This window comes from Anarhichas minor, unplaced genomic scaffold, assembly GCF_050575085.1.
Source record: "Anarhichas minor isolate MPS153535 unplaced genomic scaffold, ASM5057508v1 ptg000052l, whole genome shotgun sequence".
Taxonomy (NCBI): domain Eukaryota; kingdom Metazoa; phylum Chordata; class Actinopteri; order Perciformes; family Anarhichadidae; genus Anarhichas; species Anarhichas minor.
This window is the reverse complement of record NW_027466498.1, coordinates 2,826,021-2,850,938: the sequence shown is the minus strand read 5'-3', so window position 1 is coordinate 2,850,938 and position 24,918 is coordinate 2,826,021. Positions and strand designations below refer to the sequence as shown.

Genomic DNA, 24,918 nt, shown 5'->3' with positions numbered 1-24,918 from the left:
GATATACTAAGGCTCGAAGGATGACCTGCCTTTTATTGTGTTCTTTGTGTATTCTTGTTAGCTAAAGCAGATAACAGGAAGCTGTCTGAGTATAAATGTCCATGCATTCTGAGTGTTAGGTAGAGCACTCTCCCAGATGACTGCGATGTGTCTGTGAGACTGTTCTCTTTGCTTGCAAGCAAATAAATTGACTTTACAAACCTTGATCGTTCATCAAAACTCTGTTTTACTTTATATTGATAGAAAACCTCAACTTTCTTCTCCCGACTAGTCATAAGAAATATTCCACAACATAACATGGATGGGTTTACATTGGAGTCAGCCCGGTCACAGACCAAGCTGCAGTACATGGCGCGTTGGGAGTGAGAACAGATTAGATGAACCTGCCAGAGAATTATCAGCTGACTCTTTAGAGCTTCATAGTGAGTTTCAGCTCATTGTTGAGCTGTTCGGCCCTCAACTTTCTGGTCCTCTCTCTGAAATGAACGCAAGGCATCCACATGATACAATTGCAGCCTTAGTAGAGGGGTAAGTATGCCAGGAAGGTCAGCAGTCCTCCACCAACAAGTTTTTAAGAGAATCTGTCATACTCTAGTTGGTTCGCAATTACCTACGTTTATATAATGCCTATCCTGCTGTGATCTCAACATTGATACTTAAGTAACCTCCATGAATGTAACAATGATTCAGCCTTGATCTGCCTCCTTCTGGACATACTTTTGACCCTATGGACTGTTTTATAATTGAGTCTGGCTGAAGCTGCTGATGACTGATGTTTTTATGAGATACCTTCAAATTTCAACAAACCATCCATTTTGTTGGTATCACTTCAGATTAGGGCCTATCCAGCAAGGTAACCTTGGCTACTTCCATCATGAAACTCCGCCCCACTTTAACCCTGTCAGGTGCAGAGAAGCTCGTCCGCGCCTTTATCTCCTCAAGACTGGACTACTGTAACTCACTCTTCACTGGGATCACTGGCAAGAACATCCAGAAGCTGCAATACATTCAAAACAGCGCTGCCAGGATCCTAATGAGAGTCCGGAAGTATGAGCACTTAACACCCATTCTGCACTCACTACACTTTGACTACAAAGTCCTACTACTCACACATAAACGCATAAATGGACACGCACCTCCCTACCTACAAGAACTCATCATTCCCCAAATCTCCACCCACACCCTCAGATCATCAAACAGCTCGCTCCTCCGGGTCCCCAACACCAAGCTCCGCACCATGGGCGACCGGGCCTTTGGCTCGGCAGCGCCGCGCCTATGGAACAGTCTCCCTGACCACCTAAGGGCAACACAGACACTGGTCTCTTTTAAGACTGGCCTAAAAACCTTTTTATTCAGGAAGGCGTTTCTGACCTAAATCACTGTCAGTTATTTCTTTTGTGTTTCTGTTCATTCAGTGTTTTTTTTATGCTTACTAGTTATTTTATTATAGTTTTTTTACTATGTTTTTTACGATGTACTGGCTCTGTCACACTCTGAGATTTGTTTTAATGAAAAGTGCGTTACAAATAGCATGCATTATTATTATTATTGTTATGAATATGCTCAACAGATCAGCATGGGTTGATATTCACTGAACCACATCTTACATCCTAAGGCAATGTTTAAGTTCATTCATTCAAAAACGCACATTGAAATAACTGATGATTAATGTGTAACCAATGTAAACAAAGGGCAGTAGATCTAGACATATCATTGTTATACTGTATACAAATGGAGAAAAAAATGTTCAATCTCAAATATGAAGTGCAGAGCGATTATACAGCATATATGAGTAACAGTTTAGGTCAAGGTGTTGTTTTAGAGGAGACTCTGCCTTACCTCTGTATTCTTGTGTTGCAGAGGTCGATGGGGATGAGCTATCTCAGCACTCATCGATTGCAAATGAGAACTGTTCAGACTGAGGCTGCAGCTGTCCACAGAATGAGAGGAGGAAAGAAATCAATGAATGAATACTTGAATCTCTCAGACTCAATCAGAGAAATCTGTGCCTGGGATGAAGAAGTTTTCTTTAAAAATGAAAAGTTTTGATTGCTTTATATACAGAAAGGAGGAAAACGTTACTACAAAATCTGTGAGCGAACCAGTATTTGTCTATATGTAAATGAGCCAAAAGTATGTTCATATTGAGGTAAAGCAGCACCCTCCTTCACTGGTCAAACCCAGGCTCTTAAACATACTGGTGTAGTGAATATTGGTGACTTCTCACAGAGAACTCTGACCTCTGAGTCAGGAAACGGCCTGCATAGACTCTAGAAGGATTCTAAAGTTCTACGGTGTATGTTAGGTTGTCACTGGTAGCCTCATCATCCAAGGGCCACTGTTCCATTTCTTGTTCCTGGTCATGAACATGTATGACAAAGGTTTGGTGCCTCTGTAAAGTAATTGTCTTGAGTGAGCAGATATGGATATGAGAATCAGGTCAGAGAGGATTCTTAGGTTAATGGTTTGGGGTCTGTAAGAGAAAAAAAACAGTAACCAGATATTTAGTGTTACACTTCCATAAAGTTGAGGGACTCACAATGGACAAATAAAAAAAGGTCACAATCTAGGCAGTAGAGGCAGAGATATCATGACTATTTGTCCCCATGGGTGAAGCAACTTCCCACAATGCAACTGAATCTTGTTGACTGGCGTGGAGAAATGCGCTTCAGGTGTGATCATCATGGTCGTAAAAAGTCACTGTCTGTCTGCATCGGAACCGCTTGAAACTGACCATAAGTCCATAAGACAGCTATCTGTGGTGGTGAGGTGACTGGAGCAGGCAGAGTGTGTGTGTCCATTACGCTCGGTGCGCAAGACAGCACAGTCGCGTTTACTGCAGCAATTTTACAAACAAAAACTCTATGAGAACTAAAATCTTACTTGGTGATACACAGTAGGTTATAAGAAGATATTATTGAAAGCTATTGCCATTCTTATGTTATGTTACTAACGTTACATCTTAACACTGTAATTGGTGATTAACTTTATTTCTGTTAACTTAACTTGCTATGCTGTTAGCTAGCTAACCTTTCTAATGCTACTTGAGCTCGAGCTAGCTAACGTTACAGAGCTAGCTCCACCAATATTAGCAAACTAATGTAATGAAACAGTCCAAGTGAAACATTATCTGAGATGTTAACAGTTCAATAATCATGAAGACAAAACACTACTGGAGACTTTGAATTTCGGATGATAAGCGTAACGTTACCTCGGCTCCTCGGTTGATCTCCACATGGCTGTGCTCAGAAGGATGAACTGAAGCTGTGCTCCAAAGTCACGTTCAGGAGCAGTCGGTCACGTCTTGTCACTCAAAAATGACTTTTAGGCAATAAACAGTTTGAATAATAAAAAATATTCTATCGTCATTACAGACACAACCTACAATAGACAGTACGATGTAGATGGATTGTGATTCACTGAACTTGTATAGAAAAGCTTATTTCCACCACTTCACAGAAAATACTGTATTATGCTGATAAATTACAGTAGTCTGCTGTTATGGTTAATGGACAGCATTGACTGTTAATTTACATGCGAGGGATAAACATTTAACTGTATTTTACAGTTATTATGAAATACTGTAAGATACCTTTGAAAATCCACCGTAAATTTCCATCAATTCATTATAGTGCAGATATGTGGGATGTGTTTTTAATGTGCAGACAGTTTTGAAATTGAGCAGAAATCTTGCTGACACACATAAGAGCTGTTAAAGTCCTGCAGGGGTTAATGAAATAATGAAAATTAATTCATGTATAGTTGAGGTGAATTAGTGCCACGTGCACATTAAAAGATGTTACTTTCCCAAACAAAAGACAAAAAACAGGAGGAAGTGTAAACCATGCCTACATGTGTGCTGATTCAGCAGAAATCCCTCAAAGATTCCTGGGGGACAATGTGCTTTATACACCAAACAAACCTACGCCTCTGAACTGATAGCGTTCCTTGAACCCAACACAAAAGAGCACTTCACAAAACATGGATTATTACTGTATAGCAAATCTCTGCTGCAGTCAATTAGCTCATTAAAATATGTTGTAAAAAAACGGACTTTGATCTCACTCTTTAATCTTGTTGTAATTTCTAATGTGTGCTGACAGTGGTCATGGTATAGATACTGTTTTTTTATTAGCTGCATGTTTATTATCAGTCAGAGTTGAGCTTTACAAACCTCCAGTTGGTAAGGAGCATGTTAATCAGTTTGAATCTACATTTACTGTGCCACAATATTAGATTGTGAACATATCATGCTATTTCTGAGCAGGTCTGTTACTGAGGCTGCAGAGGAGTGACCTCTGGACTGAGTAGGCTATTCATGGTTATATAAGTGTAACAGGTGCACTTTGATCTGTTGGAAAACAGAATCACAGCAGTGCTGGAAATGGCCAGATGTAACTGGAGGAACCTACTGACAATCTGCTGTGTCAGCACCAGGCCTGCATACAACATGACTGCATGTATCGCCTACTACATAAGCTGGTGAAAATGTGTATTTGCAAAAATGTTAAGAGCTACACATAAATCAGTTTCCCACCGATTCTGTAGTAACATTACACTTCGTCTTAAAGGTCTTGCTTGTCAAACACAACTACCGATTGGATTTCTTTGACAGTGAAACAAAATATTGATTAAATTAATAAAGCTAAAATCTTGGCTGGTTTCATGCAACATTTTGTTTTAGTGTTCCAGGTTTGGACAGTTAAATACAGCCTAGCTGTCACAGCCTTTATAAAATGCTTTTCAACTTTTGTACCTTCGTTCAATCTTTATCGTTCTCTCCACCTCAAATACTGTAGCTCCTGACAAGTTCAATGTTGTGTAAATTTAAAACATTATGAAAACAACCATTCAATGACTATATACTTATTTGATATTTAGATGTGTATCTTTTATATAACTTAGGCCGTTTATTATAGCCATACTATGAATTATTTTTATTTAAAACTTTAAAAAAACGTTTCTGTTGCATTGTTATTATTTGTATTATTATTATTAGATATACATTATTATAATTAAATAAATACAAATAAAGTTGATTACCCTGCTTATAAACCACTTGTTTACATCAAGAAAATAATATTTGAATAACTTTGACTCCATAAATGAGTTTAGTATAAACATAGAGCAACAGGCACACGAATGATACCTGTACCTCCATAAACAGAAGTTGTGTTTTTTTACACCACAAAGTTAGACTTGAGACCTATTTTAAGGTGGTCTTGGCCCTTTTGGAGGACTGTCAGGTACTCGTTTCCTGTCATGCTCCTTATCAATCACATTTCCTCTCACACTGGTGCAGACCCGGACCTCAGAAATGTGTAATCTCGCCCTAAACGAAGGCTTTTCACTGATGGAGCTTGTTCTGTGGCGCACATTCTGAGCCCCTAGCAGGAAATACTCAGGGCACAAACAGGAAATCTTCTGCGCCTCCCCTTCACGTGAAATGGGCGTTCCCGCATACTGAGAAGGAGCTTATGAATGTGCATGCTGGGGCGTCAGTGCTAAATGAGGGCAGGATGTCGACCAACGGGGAGTATGACTGCATTGTGATCGGGGCCGGAGTCCAGGGCTCCTTCACGGCCTATCAGCTGGCAGAAAAGAAGCAGAAGACGCTGCTGCTGGAGCAGGTGTGTTACACACGAAACTTTGTTCCATAACATGTGTTTTAAACAATCTCAGCTAAGAGGCTGCAGGAGAGAAGTTTTGTGCCTGCACATGAATGACATAATCATTTATTCAGGGTATAAATCTTAAACCTATCCTACTCAGAAGTGCTTTAACGTGGTGGTCAAAGTCAGAACATTAGTGTGACTCCTCCCAGGCAGCAGCTGGCATTATTGGGCATCTACTCTTTCACCAAACATGTGCTCTTTTGTTATCTTAAGTAAATTCATTTTGTAACTGCCTGGATGTAAAGCTGCAATAAAAGACAACTATAATGAACGTTTATTTAGTTATAAATCCGTTTCAAGTTGATTTAGCTCAATTTTATTTAATAAAATAAACCATGTGCACAATATAAACCTGCATAACTGTAACTGATGGGTTTTTAGGAACAAGACGGTTCCTCGACATTACCTAATAATGCAGGTGCTGATTTAGGCCCCTGTCAATGTTGGATGTAATGTTCTTTGGTGGTGCATATAATATTGACAAACACATTTGTGATTAATGAAATTACGCTTGGGTCGAGGCTGTTTTAAGGATGTGTTTAATTGCTTCAACAGCTTGTCATTAATAGACTAATTTTAAACAAAATATGCCCTATTAATGTATACACACCATTTTTGGAGTGTGTTGTCACCACAAAAACTAAACACCATTAATCAGAAGATCTTCGTTCATGTGTCCTTGGGAAAGATACTGAACCCCAAATTGCTCCCGAAGGCTGTGCCATTGGTGTGTGAATGAGCATGTAGATTATTACCTGATGAGCAGGTGCCACTAGGGCTGTGAATCTTTCACGATTCAATTTGAATTTAGATTCTTGGGGTAATGATTAAATTCAAATCGTTACATAGAGGTGCTAATTGCAGGATCTACTCTGGTCCGCTGTGCACAAGGGCGGTATGGCAAATTAAAGCATGACAGCAGAGTAAAGTATGTATAAGGTGATGGAGTTTTTATGTATTTCAAAAAGTTGTATAAACCAATTGCATTAATGTAAACACAAAAGGTCAAAAGGTCACATTTATTCTTGCTAAACTTATACAAATAAACACATTTTACTTGAAAGTTTTTAGTATTTCTAAATCCTCAGTGACTTCAAGTTATAGAAAAAATATAATCGGTAGGATTTTATTGCTCAAAAACTTGCTAATTTCAAGAATAAATTGTACATAAAATAACACTTTAAAACTGGTATTCAGTGTGATTTTTCAACTAATCACACACCTGATGTCCATGACTCTGTGTAACTGACAGCACTGAGCAGTGCTCTGCTGTGAGCTGAACTTCAGTCAGAACCCTGTTTCTATGTATTCCTGTCACTCACTTTGAAAGCTTCACAATAGAGGAGCGGCTGATATGAGGAGTTATCTATACGATACCTGAGTAGAAGTTACTACTCAGCATCTTATCTAGGTACGTGGTTTATTTATTGACGTAGCATAACGCTAGCTGTTTGGGGGCAAGGGGCTATATTTCTGGGGTTCTGGTGTACCTCGAGGATATCCAGGCCTAGACCTCCGTTTCTGCATGCTGCTCTTTTTTTACAGTCAGTTTAGCAACTTGAGATGTTAGACTGGAGTTGGAGTTCAGAGACGTTGTGTACCACCAGATTGTTTTACAAGTAGCCAGTTTACAAGCAAATTTTAAACCAATAAAAAGCAAATCATCGTCAGATGATAGCTGTTGGGTTCCCAGATTGCATTTTGGCCAATGGAATCCAGACTGCTTGCAATGCCCAAATCCTGTCCCGTTGCCTACAGCTTCTTCATGTGAATGCAGAATGGGTTTATAGAGTAGATTACGGTTGTTGTTGAATTATTCCTCGTTCAGCTTGACCTAGTGTTACATTTTTCAACTATGGAAAGTGACTTGTGACTCCTGTCATGCGGTGGATACAGTGCTGCTTTTTTCTCTCGCAGTTGAATATTTATTTTCATATTTAAATGCTCTATCTATTTCATTTTGTAGAAAACATTTTAAATATCTAAGATTCTAAGATAATAATCTTTTTTTCTTACATGAATCGATTTCCCCCCACCCATAGGTGTCACCTTTTAGGGCACCAGCTGCCATCAGTGTATGTTGACTGGAGAGGCGCTGTATAAATGCTGCGTTTAACCATTCAATTGCAAGACATGTCTGACAACTGCTGAGAAACAAAGACATATACATTGTTTGTGAAACATTTTACACATTTTTTTGTTATGTACTTAATTACAGAGTAAAAGAAAGTCACAAAGTATCAGGCACCAAATAGACTGCCGATGAGATGCAAACGTGTATTCGGTCTGAATTTAAACATGTTGCTGCTGAAAACACAGATGCTTCTCTTTTTCTGGAACCCTTCCAGTGGATGTTAGAAATCCAATTGAAACGTGACAAAACCGCAGCACAACCTTAATGCAAGGCCTTTGCATCCAGTGGACATCTGGGGTAATGCTCTCTGGTGGTATGTAGGGATGCACCGATACAGCCTTTCTGTCCCAATCCCGATACCTGGCCTTTGGGTATCAGCCAATACCGAGTTAGATGCCTCATTGTGTGACTGGGATCATTCTTTATCTGGAAGGCAACATCAGGCTTGTCTTAAACATTGCTTTCCTAAATTTGTAAATCAAAATGTAACAAATAAATACATAGATATATAATAATTTGTGCACCAGAAAATTGATAAAGAATTCTTTGGCATAAAGCTTCTGGAGGTGCCTGATTAAGCTATGCGGTCTACTGGCGTGCTGCTGACTCGTGATGTAGCACAGGCATGTGTAATCAGACGGAAACATAACATCAAACTGAATAGATCCCGATGCAGCTGTTTGAGTCAGCACGGACCGGTACATCCTTAGTGGTAAATCTTTCCAGAAGTGTGGAGGCTGTTGCAGCAGGAAATAAATGCACATGTTCCGCTATCCAGGCTGTTCTCATTCACTGTTCGTACTCATACCTACGAAAAGTGATGCTCTATAATTTATATACAACCCACGTAATGTTGAGCCAGAACGTGCAGGGCTACCGCTAAGGAAGTCAAAGAGCAACAAAGTCCGTGTAGTGTGGTGGATGGGTTGAACAAACGCAGGACTCTCTGAATGTGTCCTATGTGAATCCAAAAGTCTTTTGTTGCATAACTTGTGTACTTAACTCACACCTCCTATGTAAGTTATGTAACAAACGTAGTTATTTTATGCAACAAACATACTTATTTTAACCAAAAACCATGATCTTTTCTTAAATCTAACCATCTATCCTAAACAACATGTTCTGCACTGCAGGGGCTTGCCTAGGTGCACTGATCGCTCATGTTGCTGGACATTTGTAAGAACACACGAAAAATGAGAAATAACTTTTCTTGAGATATCATACCAACCGTTGTGTGAGGATACATTGAACTGTCTCATCTGGGTAAAATGTTTAGATGTCCACATACCTTTGGCCATTTGTGGATGTTATTACCAAATCAACCAAAGTAATTTAGTTTGAACCGAGTGATATTATGTTCCAGTTCATCCTGCCCCACACCCGAGGGAGCTCCCATGGCCAGACCCGCATCATCCGCAAGGCCTACGAGCAGGACTTCTACACCCACATGATGGAGGAGTCCTACGAGCTGTGGGCCCAGCTGGAGCGGGAGGCGGGTGTCAAACTGTACAGGTAAGCCGTCAGCAGAAACACACAGAGAGAAAACCCATTAAACGGAACACAACAAAAGCTTTGCCAGAACACAGGGATTTGTCACATTCAAGGTGCTATGTACGCACAAAAGCAGCAACTCAATCTACGGGAGCCATAAATGCATGACTTTCTCATTACCTCCGGCATCACTGAATCACCCCTTGACAGCTCCCATGCCTTTAAATGTGGAACAGGGGCTTTTTTCATCTCACTAAACATCTGATTTTCATATGCAGAGCGGAGAGGAATTTGTGTGTTTATAAATATGACAGTGGCATCGAACTGTGAACAACCCTCCTGCAGCACTTTAACTTTTGTGGCCATATTCTCTCTGTTTGTTCTCAGTACCAGAGAGCTGAATAACACATTCATTATTCTTCCGTCAGGGTAATAGTTCATGGTACCAAGCCACGCCCACATTATGTTCCCTAGAAACACAGTGTGCCTCCCCGTCCCCTGTGCACCTGTCTGCAGCTCATGACTGATGGGTCCACATCTGAAGGCCACCTGTGCCCTTGGGCTTGAAAAAAAGGTGTACATCACCATGAGAAATGTCCAGGCGAAGCTGGTGTGAGCAATGCCTCCCGCTACTGCCGTTGCCTCCGGGACAGATGGAGCCATCGTAAAAGGAATAGGGCAAAGCTACAACCTTTTTATTTTCTCCACATGCATGGCAACATGTGTGCACATCCAGCAGCTGAACCAGTGCCACCAATCACCAAGTCTGACAGGTTGGACTAGATGAGGTATCATATTTACGATCCGACACTTGACGCGTGGCTTTTCCTTCCTCCGTCACACACTCGTAAACACACAAGCACACAGGGAGACATAGTCATAAAATGTTCTGATGAATGACTGAAGCTTTTCGCTGGGGTTGTCTGTGCCTTATGGCTGCTGACAGATGTCGGAGCAGCCTTTAGAAAACACTGCTGGCAAAGGGCGAGTCAGCCGTCTATCAGGCAGATTACTGAATCAGACCCCATGTTTCACAACCTCTCACTCTGGGACTCAATAAATTCAACCTGGAGCTGCTGTGACTTGCTGTCCACTGGTCATATGATGTCCAGTCAATGCTTACATTAAAGGTTTATTCCCATTTCTTCCAACTGACTTCATTTGATTGTATTTCATATTTCCATGGCATATTTTCTTGTAACCATGCAGATACTTGCTTTCTTCTTTTATTGAGTGCAGTGCAATTTCAGGTCTGAATGCCAGCTAGCCAAACTAATTTGGAAGAGAAAAATGAGGCAAATAGCTAATTTATTACCCTTATTTTGTGTGATCCATAACAGTTTACAGACCGACTTCCTGCTTCAAACGTTGACCAACTGTTCTGTAGGGGTGTCCGCAACTAAGAATTGACATAGTCACGTTTTTTGGCTTGATTCCATACCCCTCCATTGTAGCGATCCACTGACAAAAGGGAAATGAAGAGAGAAGGGACTGCCAACGAGAGAGAGATGCAAGTCGCAAACAGCTGTTTTTAGCCGCCTCCCCCTGCTGATTTTGACAGAATTGTCAAAATCGTCAACATGTGACTAGTCTGTGTGAGTGGCTGTGGCGTTATTGACTATGCCGCTGTGTGCAGAAGCAAAACTATTACATGGTGGTGGCACATTTGTATAAATGTGACCTGCAAATAATAGGAAATGTACAAGTCGTCATGGGCGATTAGCTGAAAGCTGGCCTGTTTCAATAGGTGGCTGATTGATGCATATAGGCTCTACTGGTCAGCGTGCTATAGTCAAAATTCATACCTTAGGGCAAATTCACACCGATTTACTTGCTATACCTTTAGTACCTTCCAACCCTAGCCCCCGCTATTTATTTTGTAAGGGCAATGTCACTGCATCATGTGCTTAATGCCGCCAAAGACGATTGTGATTGTTTTAAAATAAATATAAACAGATATCAGAATGATAATGTGTGAAGCTAGACCTTTGTTGCCAAGTTTTGCATGCCATTTTTCTATGCAGAGAGGATATTACCATTATTTTGGCTGTGCTTACACTCCTTTATCCAACCAGTGTGAAGTTGACCTCTTGTAGTTTGGTTATTCTAATAATACTATGATGTCCCCTGAATTTAAATGTCCTTCAACATTGGTACTAATAATGTTTCACAGTTGGTGATTTGTGTAGGCTTCCATGCGTCTTGACCATTTCTTACTAAGATGCTACCTTCATCTCTGTTGATCTCCCCTGTCAGACAAACAGGGCTCCTGGTGATGGGACCAGAGGACAGTCAGAGTTACCAGCTGTATAAGAACAACCTGCAGAAAAACAAGGTTCCTATGGCGATCCTGAACCGTGACAACTTCTCCCAGCACATCCCCAATGTCAACCTGGCTGTGGGAGATGGCGCGGTGGTGGACATAACCGCTGGAGTTCTGTATGCTGACCGTGCACTCAAGACTGTACAGGTACCGCACAGATACTGCTGATAGAGCATTAGCTATGTTAGCTTCTGTAACTGATGTCATAAGTAAAAGCCAATCATGTGGTCCCCATAGAACATGATGTGGATGTCCGAGGACGGTGTACTTTGAGACAAAGTGGGGTCCTCCTTTGCTTCAAACCTATTTAGAAAACGAAGGTGAATAGTAACTATTACCCAAACTGTTTATTGTAAACATCCACCACAGTTTACAGACCCACTTCCTGCTACAACCTATCGTGCCTACCATAGTTGTGCACTTACAATTTTCCAGTGAAATGAGGGAGGGCAATCACTGAGGGCAATCACTTTTTCACACAGGGCCATGTAGGTTTGGATTTTTTTTCCCCTTAATAATAAAAACCTTCATTTAAAAACTGCATTTTGTGTTTACTTGTGTTATCTTTGTCTAATATTTAAATTTGTTTGATGATCTGAAACATTTATGTGTGACAAACATGCAAAAAAATAAGAAATCAGGAAGGGGGCAAACACTTTTTCACACAACTGTGTATATATATATATATATATATTGGTGCTGGGCAACGATTAAAATATTTAATCGCATGGATTTTTTGCGATTAATCGCATTGTTATGGCAAAGTTCAATAATGAATTCAAAAGTAGTGTATTGCGCACTTTTATTTTAAAAGTACTGCTATATGAACAAAAGTGCAATAACATTTGGTTCACGAGATGAAGGTAGCATGTTTTATACTTGATGTGAATATAATTCATACTTTGTTGGCATCTTATTCTGAAAACCGGATGTTCGTCTGAAGAAACCGGATGTTGTCTCACGTTAATCTTTCCATTAACTTTCAAAGTCCTTCGCTCGCTCCCGATCTGTGGCGTTTAAATGCGTTTACCGTGAATTTCAGCATATAGGTGCACTAACATGTAAGTGTCTGCTGAGTTGACCACGGAGATCTGAGTGTCTGCTGACTTTCCGCAGCGATGTCCAGTAGTCTCCAGGGACTTTCTTTCTGCAGCTTGTTTTTGCTTTCTTTTTGGTGCAGCTTCTCTCTTTATTTCTGCCCCCCCCCCCCCCCCCCCTCGACCAGAAGCGGAAGTCACCTTTTCTCTACGGCAACCCTGAAGGGACATCACATCTCCAATACAAAACGATAAACATGAGACAGTCTGTTACAATAATAATAAATTAAAAATACTTACCTGTTTTTTTTGTTTTTTTAATTATTTATTTTTATTTTTTTCATCTCAAAAGGCTCAAGGATGTACACACACACACACACACACACACACACACACACACACTCACACCTGACTATAGGATGTTTGCTGGCTTTTATCCCACTGTTCTTGTCATCCTCTTGTTGTTATGTCTATGTATTGTCTCTTGTCTTTAAATGAAAAAAATGCGTTCAAATAATTGTCGGCGTTAATTAATGAATGCGTTCACGTGAAATTAACGCGATAACTTGCCCAGCACTAATATATATAAAAAATTACACTTTTTTTATGAAACATTAAATGCATTGCAATTACATCTGTGTAGACTACATTTCCCCGACCAGTGTGACTTTGTTAAAATACATTCACAGTAACTAATATCATCTCTCTTTCAACTGAACAAATTATTAACATTTTCAGTGAAGGATTTTCAGTAACACATGTTGTGGTGTTCTCTTTTCCCAGGGGCAGTTTGAGAAGTTGGGTGGGGTCATTAGAGACAATGAGAAGGTAACTGACATCAAACCTGGCCCTGTTGTGACAGTGTCAACCTCTGCTGGTGTGTATCGAGCCAAGAGTGTGGTGATCACCGCTGGACCCTGGGCTAATAGACTGCTGGCCCACACTGGCTTACAGTTGCCACTCAAGGTAATCAATTCCATGGTGTCCCACGTGAAATAATGTTTGTATAGCTTTGTATATATCAATATTGTACTCGGGTGTGAATTTCAAGAGGATTCAAGACATTCAAGAAGATAACATAAACAATGATACCAAAACCTTGGTGTCATTGGCAGCACTTAAGCATGCACTTCACTATGTGGTTGTTTTACTGCATATCAAAACTATAACATGGTGGATGTAATCCTAAACATCAACGCATTTCTCGGTTTCTGGATTCTCTGTTAATCTTCACACCATTTTTGGCAGTAATATCCTAATAATGATGAAAAATTATTTATTTTTTTGCACACTTTACAAAGTGCTCCACAATAAAGGATGAAACACAGGGTAATAAAATGAAACCTCCAATAATGAGGCATCATTTCATCAAATGAAAGATCCCTGTATAACTGCAATAAATGACACAGAATCAGTGAAACTGATTAACAACCCTAAATGAACAGTAGTTTTACACATTTCACATCAGACTCTGTATGCTATCGACTTGAAGTTGTCCATCTCTCATCCAGTTTCCTTCTCTTTTCACCGCTGGAATCTTGCCCTGCCTACTCTTTGTTGGGATCTGGCAGGAACGTGTTGGTTATCAGCAAGTATAAAAACTAAATTATTGACATAAATAGGATTATTAAAATAAAGGAGATTATTAACAAATATTAATAATAGCGGGGCACCACCCTGAGAACGGGGACCAATAACCAAACTATAAATGAAGTCTCAAAGTTGGTGTTTACTCACAATGTCCATAGTCAAAGTACTATTCCACATTGGGAGTGAACAGTCAAGGTTTGAGTTTGAGCACGGGCTATGACAGTGGTTCTCAAACTGGGGGACACGCCCCCTAGGGGGGGCACAGTGGAACTACAGGGGGGGCGCGGCTTCATCACCAACCCGCACACACACACAACACACACACACCGGTAAAACAATATAAAATAAAATTATAACAAATACAATTGCAAACAAGTTGTAAAGATCGGGCACTATATACGCTATTTTTTTCAGTAAAACAAACTGAACAATAAACTGAAATGGAAAACTGAAGTGATATATTCTTATTTTAGAAAGAAAAACAAATATTTTATAGAGTTTATATATTATAATGCAATTAATTCTGAACAAAGAAGGTACAACCCATTTGGGGTGGGGGGGGGCTTACAATGTTCCTATATCATCAAAGGGGTAGTGTAGACTACAAACATGGCGGAAGATATATAGGACTACAAAATTGGTGGGTGTAGTCTCGTAGGTGAACATGGCACGCAAGACTACAAAATGGCGGCGGGGCCACGTGTGTCTGAGCTCTGATGAGCAGCAAAACCTATGTGTGTGTGTGTGTGTGTGTGTGCGGGGGGGGGGGGTTAGTTAAACCAGATCCTCACCGCCACAGTAAAATACAGGAAATGTTTCTCTATCGTGGATTTTTATAGTGTCAGTGACACCATAGGGAGCCCCCTGTGGTGCCTTTGGCCCTCGTCCAATGAGACTTCGGTGTTTAGTTTGGACCATAAATGACACGTAGGTGAGACTTAACGTCTGGTGGGGCTTGGTGTGATTTTAACCCAAATCAGACTGTTGGACCATGTAGGCCCAACTACCAACTCCTGTTCCAACCACATGGTGAAGCCCAAACATATTTAAATGCCCACCTGAATTTGCCACAGAAACAAAAGTATTACTCCTCCATATTTAAACAGCTCAGAGGCCTCAGTCAGCAATGCAGTCTTTTCCATCTCGCAATATGCCACATGGGCTGAAAAGAGAAGGTGATGGGAAAACAAGCAGACAACTGTTAGAGTGGAGAATTGGAGTTGATATTGGAATTGCATTATTCAGGCTGGGGGGGGGCTGGGGAATGCCATGCCTGAGTGAACTGGTAGAATAAGCACAGGCTCTGAGCTCGTTGACTCGCCGGAGCACTTCTGCCTGAATTTTTATGGTCCCTGGGAATGAGTGCACGGCCGGTTAGTTCATTACATTGAAAGCTCCTGAACAATGTGTCCTTATTATTGCCACCCTCAGATGGACGTCATTTGTACAACCATGTGTACATTTCATTAAATCCCAATTCTCCCTTCACCACCGCAGAGTTTCTTTGGTAATTGCACTTCTACGAGACAGAAAAAAGTGATGAGGGGGATTGAGTAGGTGCTATGGAGGTTTTATTACAAGCTGCTATTTCTGTGCCAGTGTGTATTCATTAAAGTGTATGGCTTCATGCAGAGAACAAGTGTAGTATTGAGTTGTACAATAAATATATAATTAATAAAAATCTATCTATCATATCTGAGGTAACACACAATACCAAGATTACCATGACATTTAGTGTGAACATTCAATAATAATTTAATAAGGACAATGTCTGATGGTAATGATCTCTCCTCTGGGAAACTTATGATCATATTTGCATCCAATGTGATCTAATGGCTATCTATGGTCCATGCACTGTGCTGTCATTAGCACTATAAAACCTCGTTGGGTCTTTTAATGGACAGTTTGAACAAAAGGTATCTTTACAGCAAACATATTGACATCCACACATTGTCTGATTCAGCTCCGCTGTCACAAGGACCGATACAGGAAAACATTTCTGCCCACTGCCATTAGACTCTATAATATATCACCTCTGGCCAAATCAAACACAAGACTATAGTCTTGTGTTTAATAACACTGCTACACTGTTGTTGGTGATCTTGTGCACTACTGTTTTGTTTATTTTTTTCCTACTTAGTTAATTTAATACGATTCTATTTAGTGTGTATATACTGTGCATTTTTATTTACTTTATTTTCTTAAATTGAATAGGTCCTGCTCTGTTATTTTATTATATTGTATATTTTGTGCATTTTCCACACTTAATATTTTTATTTTATTGTGTAACCTTGTTTGCTGCTGCGACAGACAAATTCCCCTTGGGGATGAATAAAGTATATTTCTATTCAATCCAACTATTGTTGTCAGTTGCAGTAAGAGCCTATATTTATTATTTTTGTTTGGAGGATGTGTTGGAGTAGTATGCTGTTGGTACTTGAGAAACCCTATGAATTTCAATCAAGGAGTTTTGTGCATCAAAACTAATGCGCAGTATACACTATGGTCTATCACTAGGTCTTAAGGGACAGCCAGATCTCTTGGACTTGGCTGGCACTAATGGTTTTCCTGGTTTCACTACTATAGGTGGTGAAGATCAACGTGTGCTACTGGAAAGAGAAGGTTCCAGGAACATATGACGTGAAGCAGCGCTTTCCCTGCTTCTTGCTGACTGAGAGCGAGGAAACCAAATATCACATCTACGGCCTCCCGTCCAATGAGTACCCGGGCCTAATGAAGGTATGTCACAGAACTGAACCCTCAAGAAGAAGACCCTTGATTCTGTACAGAGCCCTCAATATCCATGGTAATAATGCAGTGGTGGGCCGTCAGGGCCAGCAAAGCCTTCTCTGCTGGCCTAAACAGAATCACAAAGTTATAGCTATTTTATTATTTAATAATTTTTCACAAATGCACATATTCCAATTTTTTTCCCCATTATCTTATTTTCTCATTGCACAGCTACTGTCTTCCTCAGTTGCTCTGCTTCCAGTGCAGCTTGTTTTAAGTAGAGCTTTCATCCAATCAGATTTCACCTCTGTGTCTCTAGGTAAGAAGAGAGGCCCGAGGCCTGCTGGATAGCCTTTGCAGATTGAATAAATTCTAGGGTATTCTAGGTAGCCTACAACTACGTCAGCAATAACGTTCAGCTGGCTCAGCAATAACGTGCGGCGTGACTGGTCAGTGGGCTAGCGTGACTGTTGTAACGCTGAAGCAGCTATCCGAAGTTAGTATTAGTAGTAAGAGTTCAAGTTGAAAGATATGTAAGAAGTTATGACATTGACATGACATTTCTAGCGGTTTGCTTGGTGTAGATTATTATTATTTTTACCTAGCTTTGTTGTTTTAACACTCAATGGCTGAAGGAGGAGAAACGGATTTCTCAAGGACATTTCCAGAAAAACTGGACATCGTATCAAAGGGTCGGCCAACCCCACAGCTAGCAGCCCTGACCCAGCATGGAAAAGGATTTGTACGAACGGTATTTCTGGCTGACAGCGTCGGAGAAGCGTTGCACATTTTATGGCTGGGAATGCGTTTCATTTGCAACTGAGTGTTTGGAGCTGTTTGGAACTACACTACGATAACCCGAGGTGGCTAACCAAGGCAGCAAAACGACTCCATAGCACGACGAGACACTTACAAGCTGAGACCCGAGTGGATCTACAACTCAACGAACACGAACGCCACTGTAATATATGTCAAAAATAGTATTCCTGATCATTTATATTTTAATGTGATTCCATCAGTTTGTTTTTCTAGTTGATCATTTTACTTCATTATTCAGTGTGGCTTTGTAGCACAAAGGCAGTAAAACTGCGCAAAAAATACATCAAAACATGCAGCCTGATCGGGAATCGTGTGCTATCTATTTTCTAGAGAGATTTTTTTTTTTTTTTTGCACGGAATATTCAGAGCTAGAGTGAGGACATAACTGTCAGAGTGGAGCAGAGCAGGAAAGTATTTTGTGATTTCTTCCAAACAAATTGCTCCAGGTCCCATCATTTTTACTCCTTATACACCATTTTTGGCCAAAAAGCTTGGAAATGTTGTGCTGTTCGCAGTAAAGTGTCTATGCAATCCAACGGACTTAAAACTAAGCATAGATGGTAAACTCCAAGTACTTGCTATCATATTATTCTCCACCTGTAATAGGTGCTACTAATTCTACTAAGAAACACTTCTAACTATAAATTCTAAAACACTCCTATAATTATGACTAATTATGAATTCCTAAACACTTCTATTATAATTTCTTAAAGCACACTTCTAAACCTACATGCCGAAACCCCATTCAAGTGAATGGAGAAATGTTGCTCCGTTTTTCGGGATTTTTGGGAAAAAACGCTCTGTATATGTATGCCAAACATTATGATTGTGTCTCCTCTCGCCCACCCAGCCCCACCCTTTCAAAATGAAAGCCCCTTGGAGTAACTTTATCTTTACATCTTTACAAGCTCAGAATGAGGTTCATTTTAAGCAACGTTAAGTTCAAGTCTTTCCATCATGTAACCCTCTTAGTATCTGCAGGTATACTCAAATTATTTGTTGGACCAGGACCTAGGTTCATAAGGAGAGGTTTATAGCCAATAATAGACACACAAAGAACTGGAGCCACAGAATGGTTTGATTTAAAAGATTATATTGAACCTTGTGAAGATAAAATTGACATCTTGTACAACATTTACAATGCTCTTCTCAATCAGATAACTCAGCACATCTCCATTGGAATGTGTAAAAGTGTCTCTGAAATGCAGTGTTCCTTCAGTTTGTTCCTTTCGCGTTCAAGCTCCTTCCTTGTTTCCTTATTCAGTCAGTTCAAATATTCAACAGTCAGTTTCAGTTCCAAAGTCAAAAGAATAAGTCAAAGTAGTAAGATGTGTTGCTTTCTTAATCCTACCACAATGGTGCACTGATGATGAGAAACGAAGAAACGCTTGTTTTCTCCTCAGCAACAAAGAAAATCTTGATCCTACTCCTCGAGGTAAGGAGATGATCAGTTCAGTGGTGGCTTGCCATCTTCCTCATCAGGAAGAGTTCCATATCCAGTATCAAAGGTATCCAGGGAACATCAAAAACCTAGCCAAGACGCTGCCAAAAGTTGTAAACTCGTGGCACAAAGGTCTCTGAATCACCTCTCACGTTGCATGAGTGCAGTCTCACAAAGCGCTGTGTCTCTGACCGTTTAAACAGTTATCACTTGTAACGGCTGAACTACTTTATGAAACAGTGCGCATTCTGTTACTCTGTAACGTCTAACGTCTTTCTGGTAGGGTGGGACTTATTTTCCTTTCCCCAATCGGGAGTCTGCATTCCCCGAAATAACCAATGAGAAGCGTATCTGGGTAAAACTGCTGTGATTGACACTTTGTTTAACAACAGAAATAAGGTTAAATTAAAATGACATTAAAGACTTAAATTATCTGCTGGGTTACATCACAAAATAGAAAAATAATCCTAAAATAAAGATATTAGGGGCTCAAATTCTCTACCTGGTTACACATCACAAATACAGAAATGTAATTCTCAAAGGTATATATCTCAAACAAAGATGTATATCTCCAATACAGAAATGACGGGAGCCATTTGTGGACTGTCTATCACGAATACAAGATTCAACCTCCAAGAGTATGAATCTAAAATGCAGAAAAGAGTGAAGCGATATCTCAATTGAACCTGGACGACACTACCGGTAACATTGGCGTGTATATATATTGCGACGTCTTCGGGCAGTAGAAGCCACACTGTCAAAATTTAAAGTGGGCCAGAACGATCTGGCACCTTCCATCGAGAAAATCCTTCAGTGTTGTTGTTACTCTTTTTAAATATAGAAATACTCTCTAGTTCTGATAGAACTGATGTTGTTGTAGCATTTACGCTAACCTCTTCAGGAGCCGCCATTGTTGTTTAGAACAAACAGTCACCTCTCCGTGACGCCTCACACACCTAACACACGCCCCTAGCTGCACAGGATGCTGATTGGCTTTCCAGACACAAACTAATTACATGAAGCCTGATGAGATGGGTTTTTGTGTGATATGTGATCCCGCGATTTTTGCTTGATCTATCAAAATCGCGAGAATCCATCTGCCATGCATAGCGATACTCACTGAACAAATCAGAAAGTAACGTCACCCCACGGTTATTTCCCTGCTGCACCACTGCGCCGGTGGAGCTTACTGGAATCCACTTTGGAAGTGAGATGGAAGTGATGCGCGAGCCATTCACACATAGTCCGTCTTCTGTAAACAAAAAAATCAAGAACTCAACAGTAACATGTATTTATTCATTGATTTTATTTGCCTTCCCACTATAGGGTAAACTGCCAGCAGTGAGACAGGTGAGCTCACAGACAGACTGGTAGCATTGATCAATGAATGTAGATACGGTTAATGAGTTCAAAACATATGAATAGCAGTGTGTGTTATTTAAACAGCTGTCTCGACAGATTACACTTCACTAAACGTGACAAAAATAGACTTGAAGTGTAAAAAAATGTGTGAGAGTAATGGTGGTTCTAGGGGGGAGGTGGGGGGCAGTGCCCTCTAATATTAAGCCTGGCCCCCCCTCTGGTTCTCTAACTGTGGTGATTCATTTAATGAAATGGAAGCATATGTTCCACGAGATGTGCAAGTGTGGTTTGGTTCCCCCACCTGCAAAATTCCACTTTAAAGATGCTGATAATAGTTGTTTGCTGCTGTATTAACGCTCTGAATATCGTATGGAGAACCTGACCTCTAAAACATTAAAGGTTCAACATAATAAAATAATGAAAGGTAAAAGAACTACAAATGAAAAATGTGGAAGCAGCCTTATATTGTTAATTGGAACAAAAACTCAATAACAGATTTTGTACAGTTACTGATAATGTATTCATTTATTTAACCCCGCTCACCAATAGATGACCCTCACACCGATCTGTAAATACAGAGAAGCTTTTCTGCCTCTTTTGGCTGGAATGTTGCTTTTGAGAACCACGGTGGTACAATTGCAGTCAACTTTTAAATAAAAACAATGCTGCAAAGTCAACTGTAAAATGTAATTTGTCTCACCTCAGCATCAGATTAGTTGTGGGAGTTGTGCTGGGTTTGAAGTCATCTGATGGCACATCTCTATTTTGGGCATTATGGCGGGCCAGCAGGAGCTCACAGCCTAATAGCAGACCACATGCATAGAAGAGAGGAGTGGACAGATGGTGATGCCACGTCACATTATTCACACAGTCACCAGAGCTACTGTATGTCCAATGTTTGGACCATTTAACATAGTTTGACAAAATGCACGCAATGATGCAGAGAAGAATATTGTAATTAGTTTGTGTTGTATTTCTACATTTCTGTTTTTTCTGTCAAGATGGGGTGTGAGTGTTTATGAGAAATAAAATGAACTTTTTTGATTTTAGCAAATGGCTGCAATGAAACAAAGAGTGAAAAATTTAAAGGGGTCTGAATACTTTCCGTACCCACTGTATATGTGTATATATATATATATATATATATATATATATATATATATATATATATATAAACTGTAAAGGTTTTAGTTTTAATCTGTTTTTCAATCATATATTCAATAATTCATTCATAGTTCTTTTTCTTAATGTAGTTTTAAATTAATAATAATAATCAGTTAATAATTCAATCAGTTGATATGTTAAAACTAATTTCCAATCATTTATATTCTTATAAATAAAATGTATATCAATAACTTATTTCATTCACACATATATATACATGTATATATACATATATATTTATTTATTTCTCAATCTTTCTATTAGAGAAAAGAGCCTGGATACTTGCAATCCTAAGGCAGAGGACAGTTAACAAAAACAACAGCAGCAAAACAAATATCAGCAAACGTGTTTATTAACTTGCAGTAACACTTATTTCATATTTTTTCTATAAATTGTCGCTTTTTTTGCTTGCAAGGCAGTCACCCAGGGGAGGGTGACTGCCAAAATTGTCAAAATCACATTGAGAAAATGATGAAAAGAGAAACATTTATCAATAATGTTAACACATGGATGCAAACTTAGAAGATTGACAAATTTTACACAGCAGAATATACACAAATTCATATAGAAATCATTTACATGGATATCTTATTTCAATTTAAATAAAAGAAAGAAAAAGGTGACAGTCACAAATGTCATCTGTGTGACAGCAACAATAACACATCAGAAGTGTATTGTCCTCTCTACTGGTTGTCCCATTAGTAAAGGCTTTATATAGGAGTAGAGCTAATGTAACTGTAACCTTAAGTATAGGATGGTCAAATGGAGATATTACAAATGGACTAATGTCTTAATTCCAAACTACAGTTGCTGAATGTTTGTCCCTGGTGAAGAGGCCGTCGTTCTTCCCCCTCAGCTTGATGAACTGAGCCGTTTGCTCCTGGCTCCCTAAAACAAAACAAAATGTAGAGTTAGTTTTATTTCACACCACAAAACAAAAGGTGGAAAATACTCAAATTCAGTTTATCCTTGTAATTAATCTCGTTTGTAACGTTACCGGACTTAAAGTGATATTTCAGGTTCACAACCTGAGCTCCTGTTGGTCCGTTTAAGGACATAATATGAAGTATAAATTATCTGTAAAATCATCACAATCTCAGTAAGATATGATTCAACCTCTGAAGTTTGAAAGTGAAGGCAGAAAAAGTTACTTTACAAGGCTTAACTACGGTCGGATGCAGGCAGACGAGCTGCCGCTAATGTTAGCTAGCTTGTCAGCTAACGTTAGCTAGCTTGTCAGCTACAAATGTCACGTAACTCAACCAATGATTTTAACAAATGTGATCTTATAGCTCCCGGTAAGGGAGCTATAACCTCAGGCAAAGTGCATGTAACGTTAGCCCACAGTGGGCTAACGTTACATGCACTTTGCCTGAGGCATGGCTATGTTAGCTAAGGTTAGCTGCGCATGTATGACACAATTTAAAATAAATCCTATGAGCTTAGTTTTCTCCGACCGAGAAAGCGGAGCTTCATGTCAACACAGCAGCCCTCCATGTCGTTCTTTAAAAAAAGAGACACAACATGAAAACAAAGTGAAGTGCTGCTACATTTAAAATAATTTTGACAAAACAGAGCAGTATAATGTCAATTTACTTCCATGTCACCATAACCTCCCATCCGTGTTTAATGGATGCAGATACCGAGCGCCAAGTCAAACCGACCAATAGAAACTCCTGGCCCTTTCAGAAGCGTATGCCCCGCCCACTACATCCAAACTCAACTCAGCTTTTCGTTTTGAAACCAAAGCTTTTCGTTTTGAAACCAAAGCTTTTTTTTCCACCAAAGATTTTGTTTTTTAACCAAAGATTTAATTTTTTTTTAAACAAAGGTTTTTGTTTTTTTTAACCAAAAATTCTAGTTTCATAAGCAAAACTAACAAATAAATTATTCTCAGTTTATATATTTTCACTTACAAACTTGATTTTTGATTGCAGTGCGAGAAATTAGCTTTTAAAACAATTTTTTTTGTTTGCGTAATAAAGACACAAATATACCTTCATAGCACTTGGCACGGAGTTCACTCGGCGATTTGCCGACTTTGCAGCTCAGAAATTTAAATTTGAACTGCTCAGCAATCCGTTTGCAGTTGATGTGGAAAGAGCACCTGTGGAGCTGATAGACCTCCAGTGTAATGACACTCAAGGCAAAGTATGACTCTGAGGGCGCTGCACAGTTTCCAAGCTTCACCCCGAAACGATGCCTTAACTCCGCCTACATGCTGCTCAAACGCTCTGCATGTTTGGAAGCACATACCTGTGTGAGCAGCTGTTCTCTGTGATGAAGATGAACAAAAACCCACACAGGAGTTGTCTCACTGATGCACACCTTCACTCCATCGTGAGGGTTTCCACAGAACCTAACCCCAGATATTAATGAACTGGCAGCCAAGAAAAGATGCCAAACATCTGGCTCTGGCACATATGCATAAAATAATGTAGCCTACCTAAACATGTATTCTTTTTGCACTTTGTCCAATATCCCTTCTATCCTGTTTATTACATGGTGACTCTATTTGGCCCTCAACGTCGTCCCAATTTCTTATTTTGTCCCTCCCTGGGATTGAGTTTGACACCCCTGCATATATGCTGTATTATGCTAAAAGGTGTCATTTTGTAACATTTTTGGTTGTTGGTGTGCCGCGGGATCTTTTTAATTTAAAAAATGTGCCGCGGCTCAGAAAAGGTTGAAAAACACTGCCCTAGCGGACCAAAAGGAGATATGATATTCACCTTTGTCACTCTGTATTCCAATAGGTTGACTTCTGAAATTTGACTTGTTTGGTTCTTAGATTATCATAAAATAGAGGTTTACCATTTAATAAGACTGATACAAACGGCATGAGAAACGTTAATCACTTAGATTTAGTTCTCATATTAAAACACTTCCCTATTAATTTTTTGAATGTTTATTTCATTATACAGTAGTTTAACAACTCATGAACTCCTGAATTTCAGAGTATTCACAACCTTCCTGTTGTCAGTACAACTCGTGAAATGCCACAGCTCGGTCAGCGCCCCTCAGTGCCTGATATCAACACACCCTTTAGTGTCTGAATGAGACACACCGGGCTTTCAACTAACTCACCCCTGTCATTATTGAACAGTCAGAGCAACTGGTTTAATATAAAGAGTGATAGATTTAGTGTAGGG

The 24,918-nt window shown here is 39.7% G+C and overlaps 1 protein-coding gene across 1 annotated transcript in view; it reads left to right on the top strand.

Moving 5' to 3' along the window:
• The first annotated feature begins 5,519 nt into the window (after positions 1–5,519).
• Positions 5,520–24,918, top strand: part of pipox (pipecolic acid oxidase) — a 30,547-nt gene continuing 11,148 nt past the window's right edge. The window contains exons 1-5 of the mRNA XM_076075469.1: positions 5,520–5,630; positions 9,173–9,321; positions 11,557–11,770; positions 13,444–13,626; positions 16,837–16,989. Coding sequence (XP_075931584.1) covers positions 5,520–5,630; positions 9,173–9,321; positions 11,557–11,770; positions 13,444–13,626; positions 16,837–16,989 — 810 coding nt within the window. The remainder of the gene's footprint in view (positions 5,631–9,172; positions 9,322–11,556; positions 11,771–13,443; positions 13,627–16,836; positions 16,990–24,918) is intronic.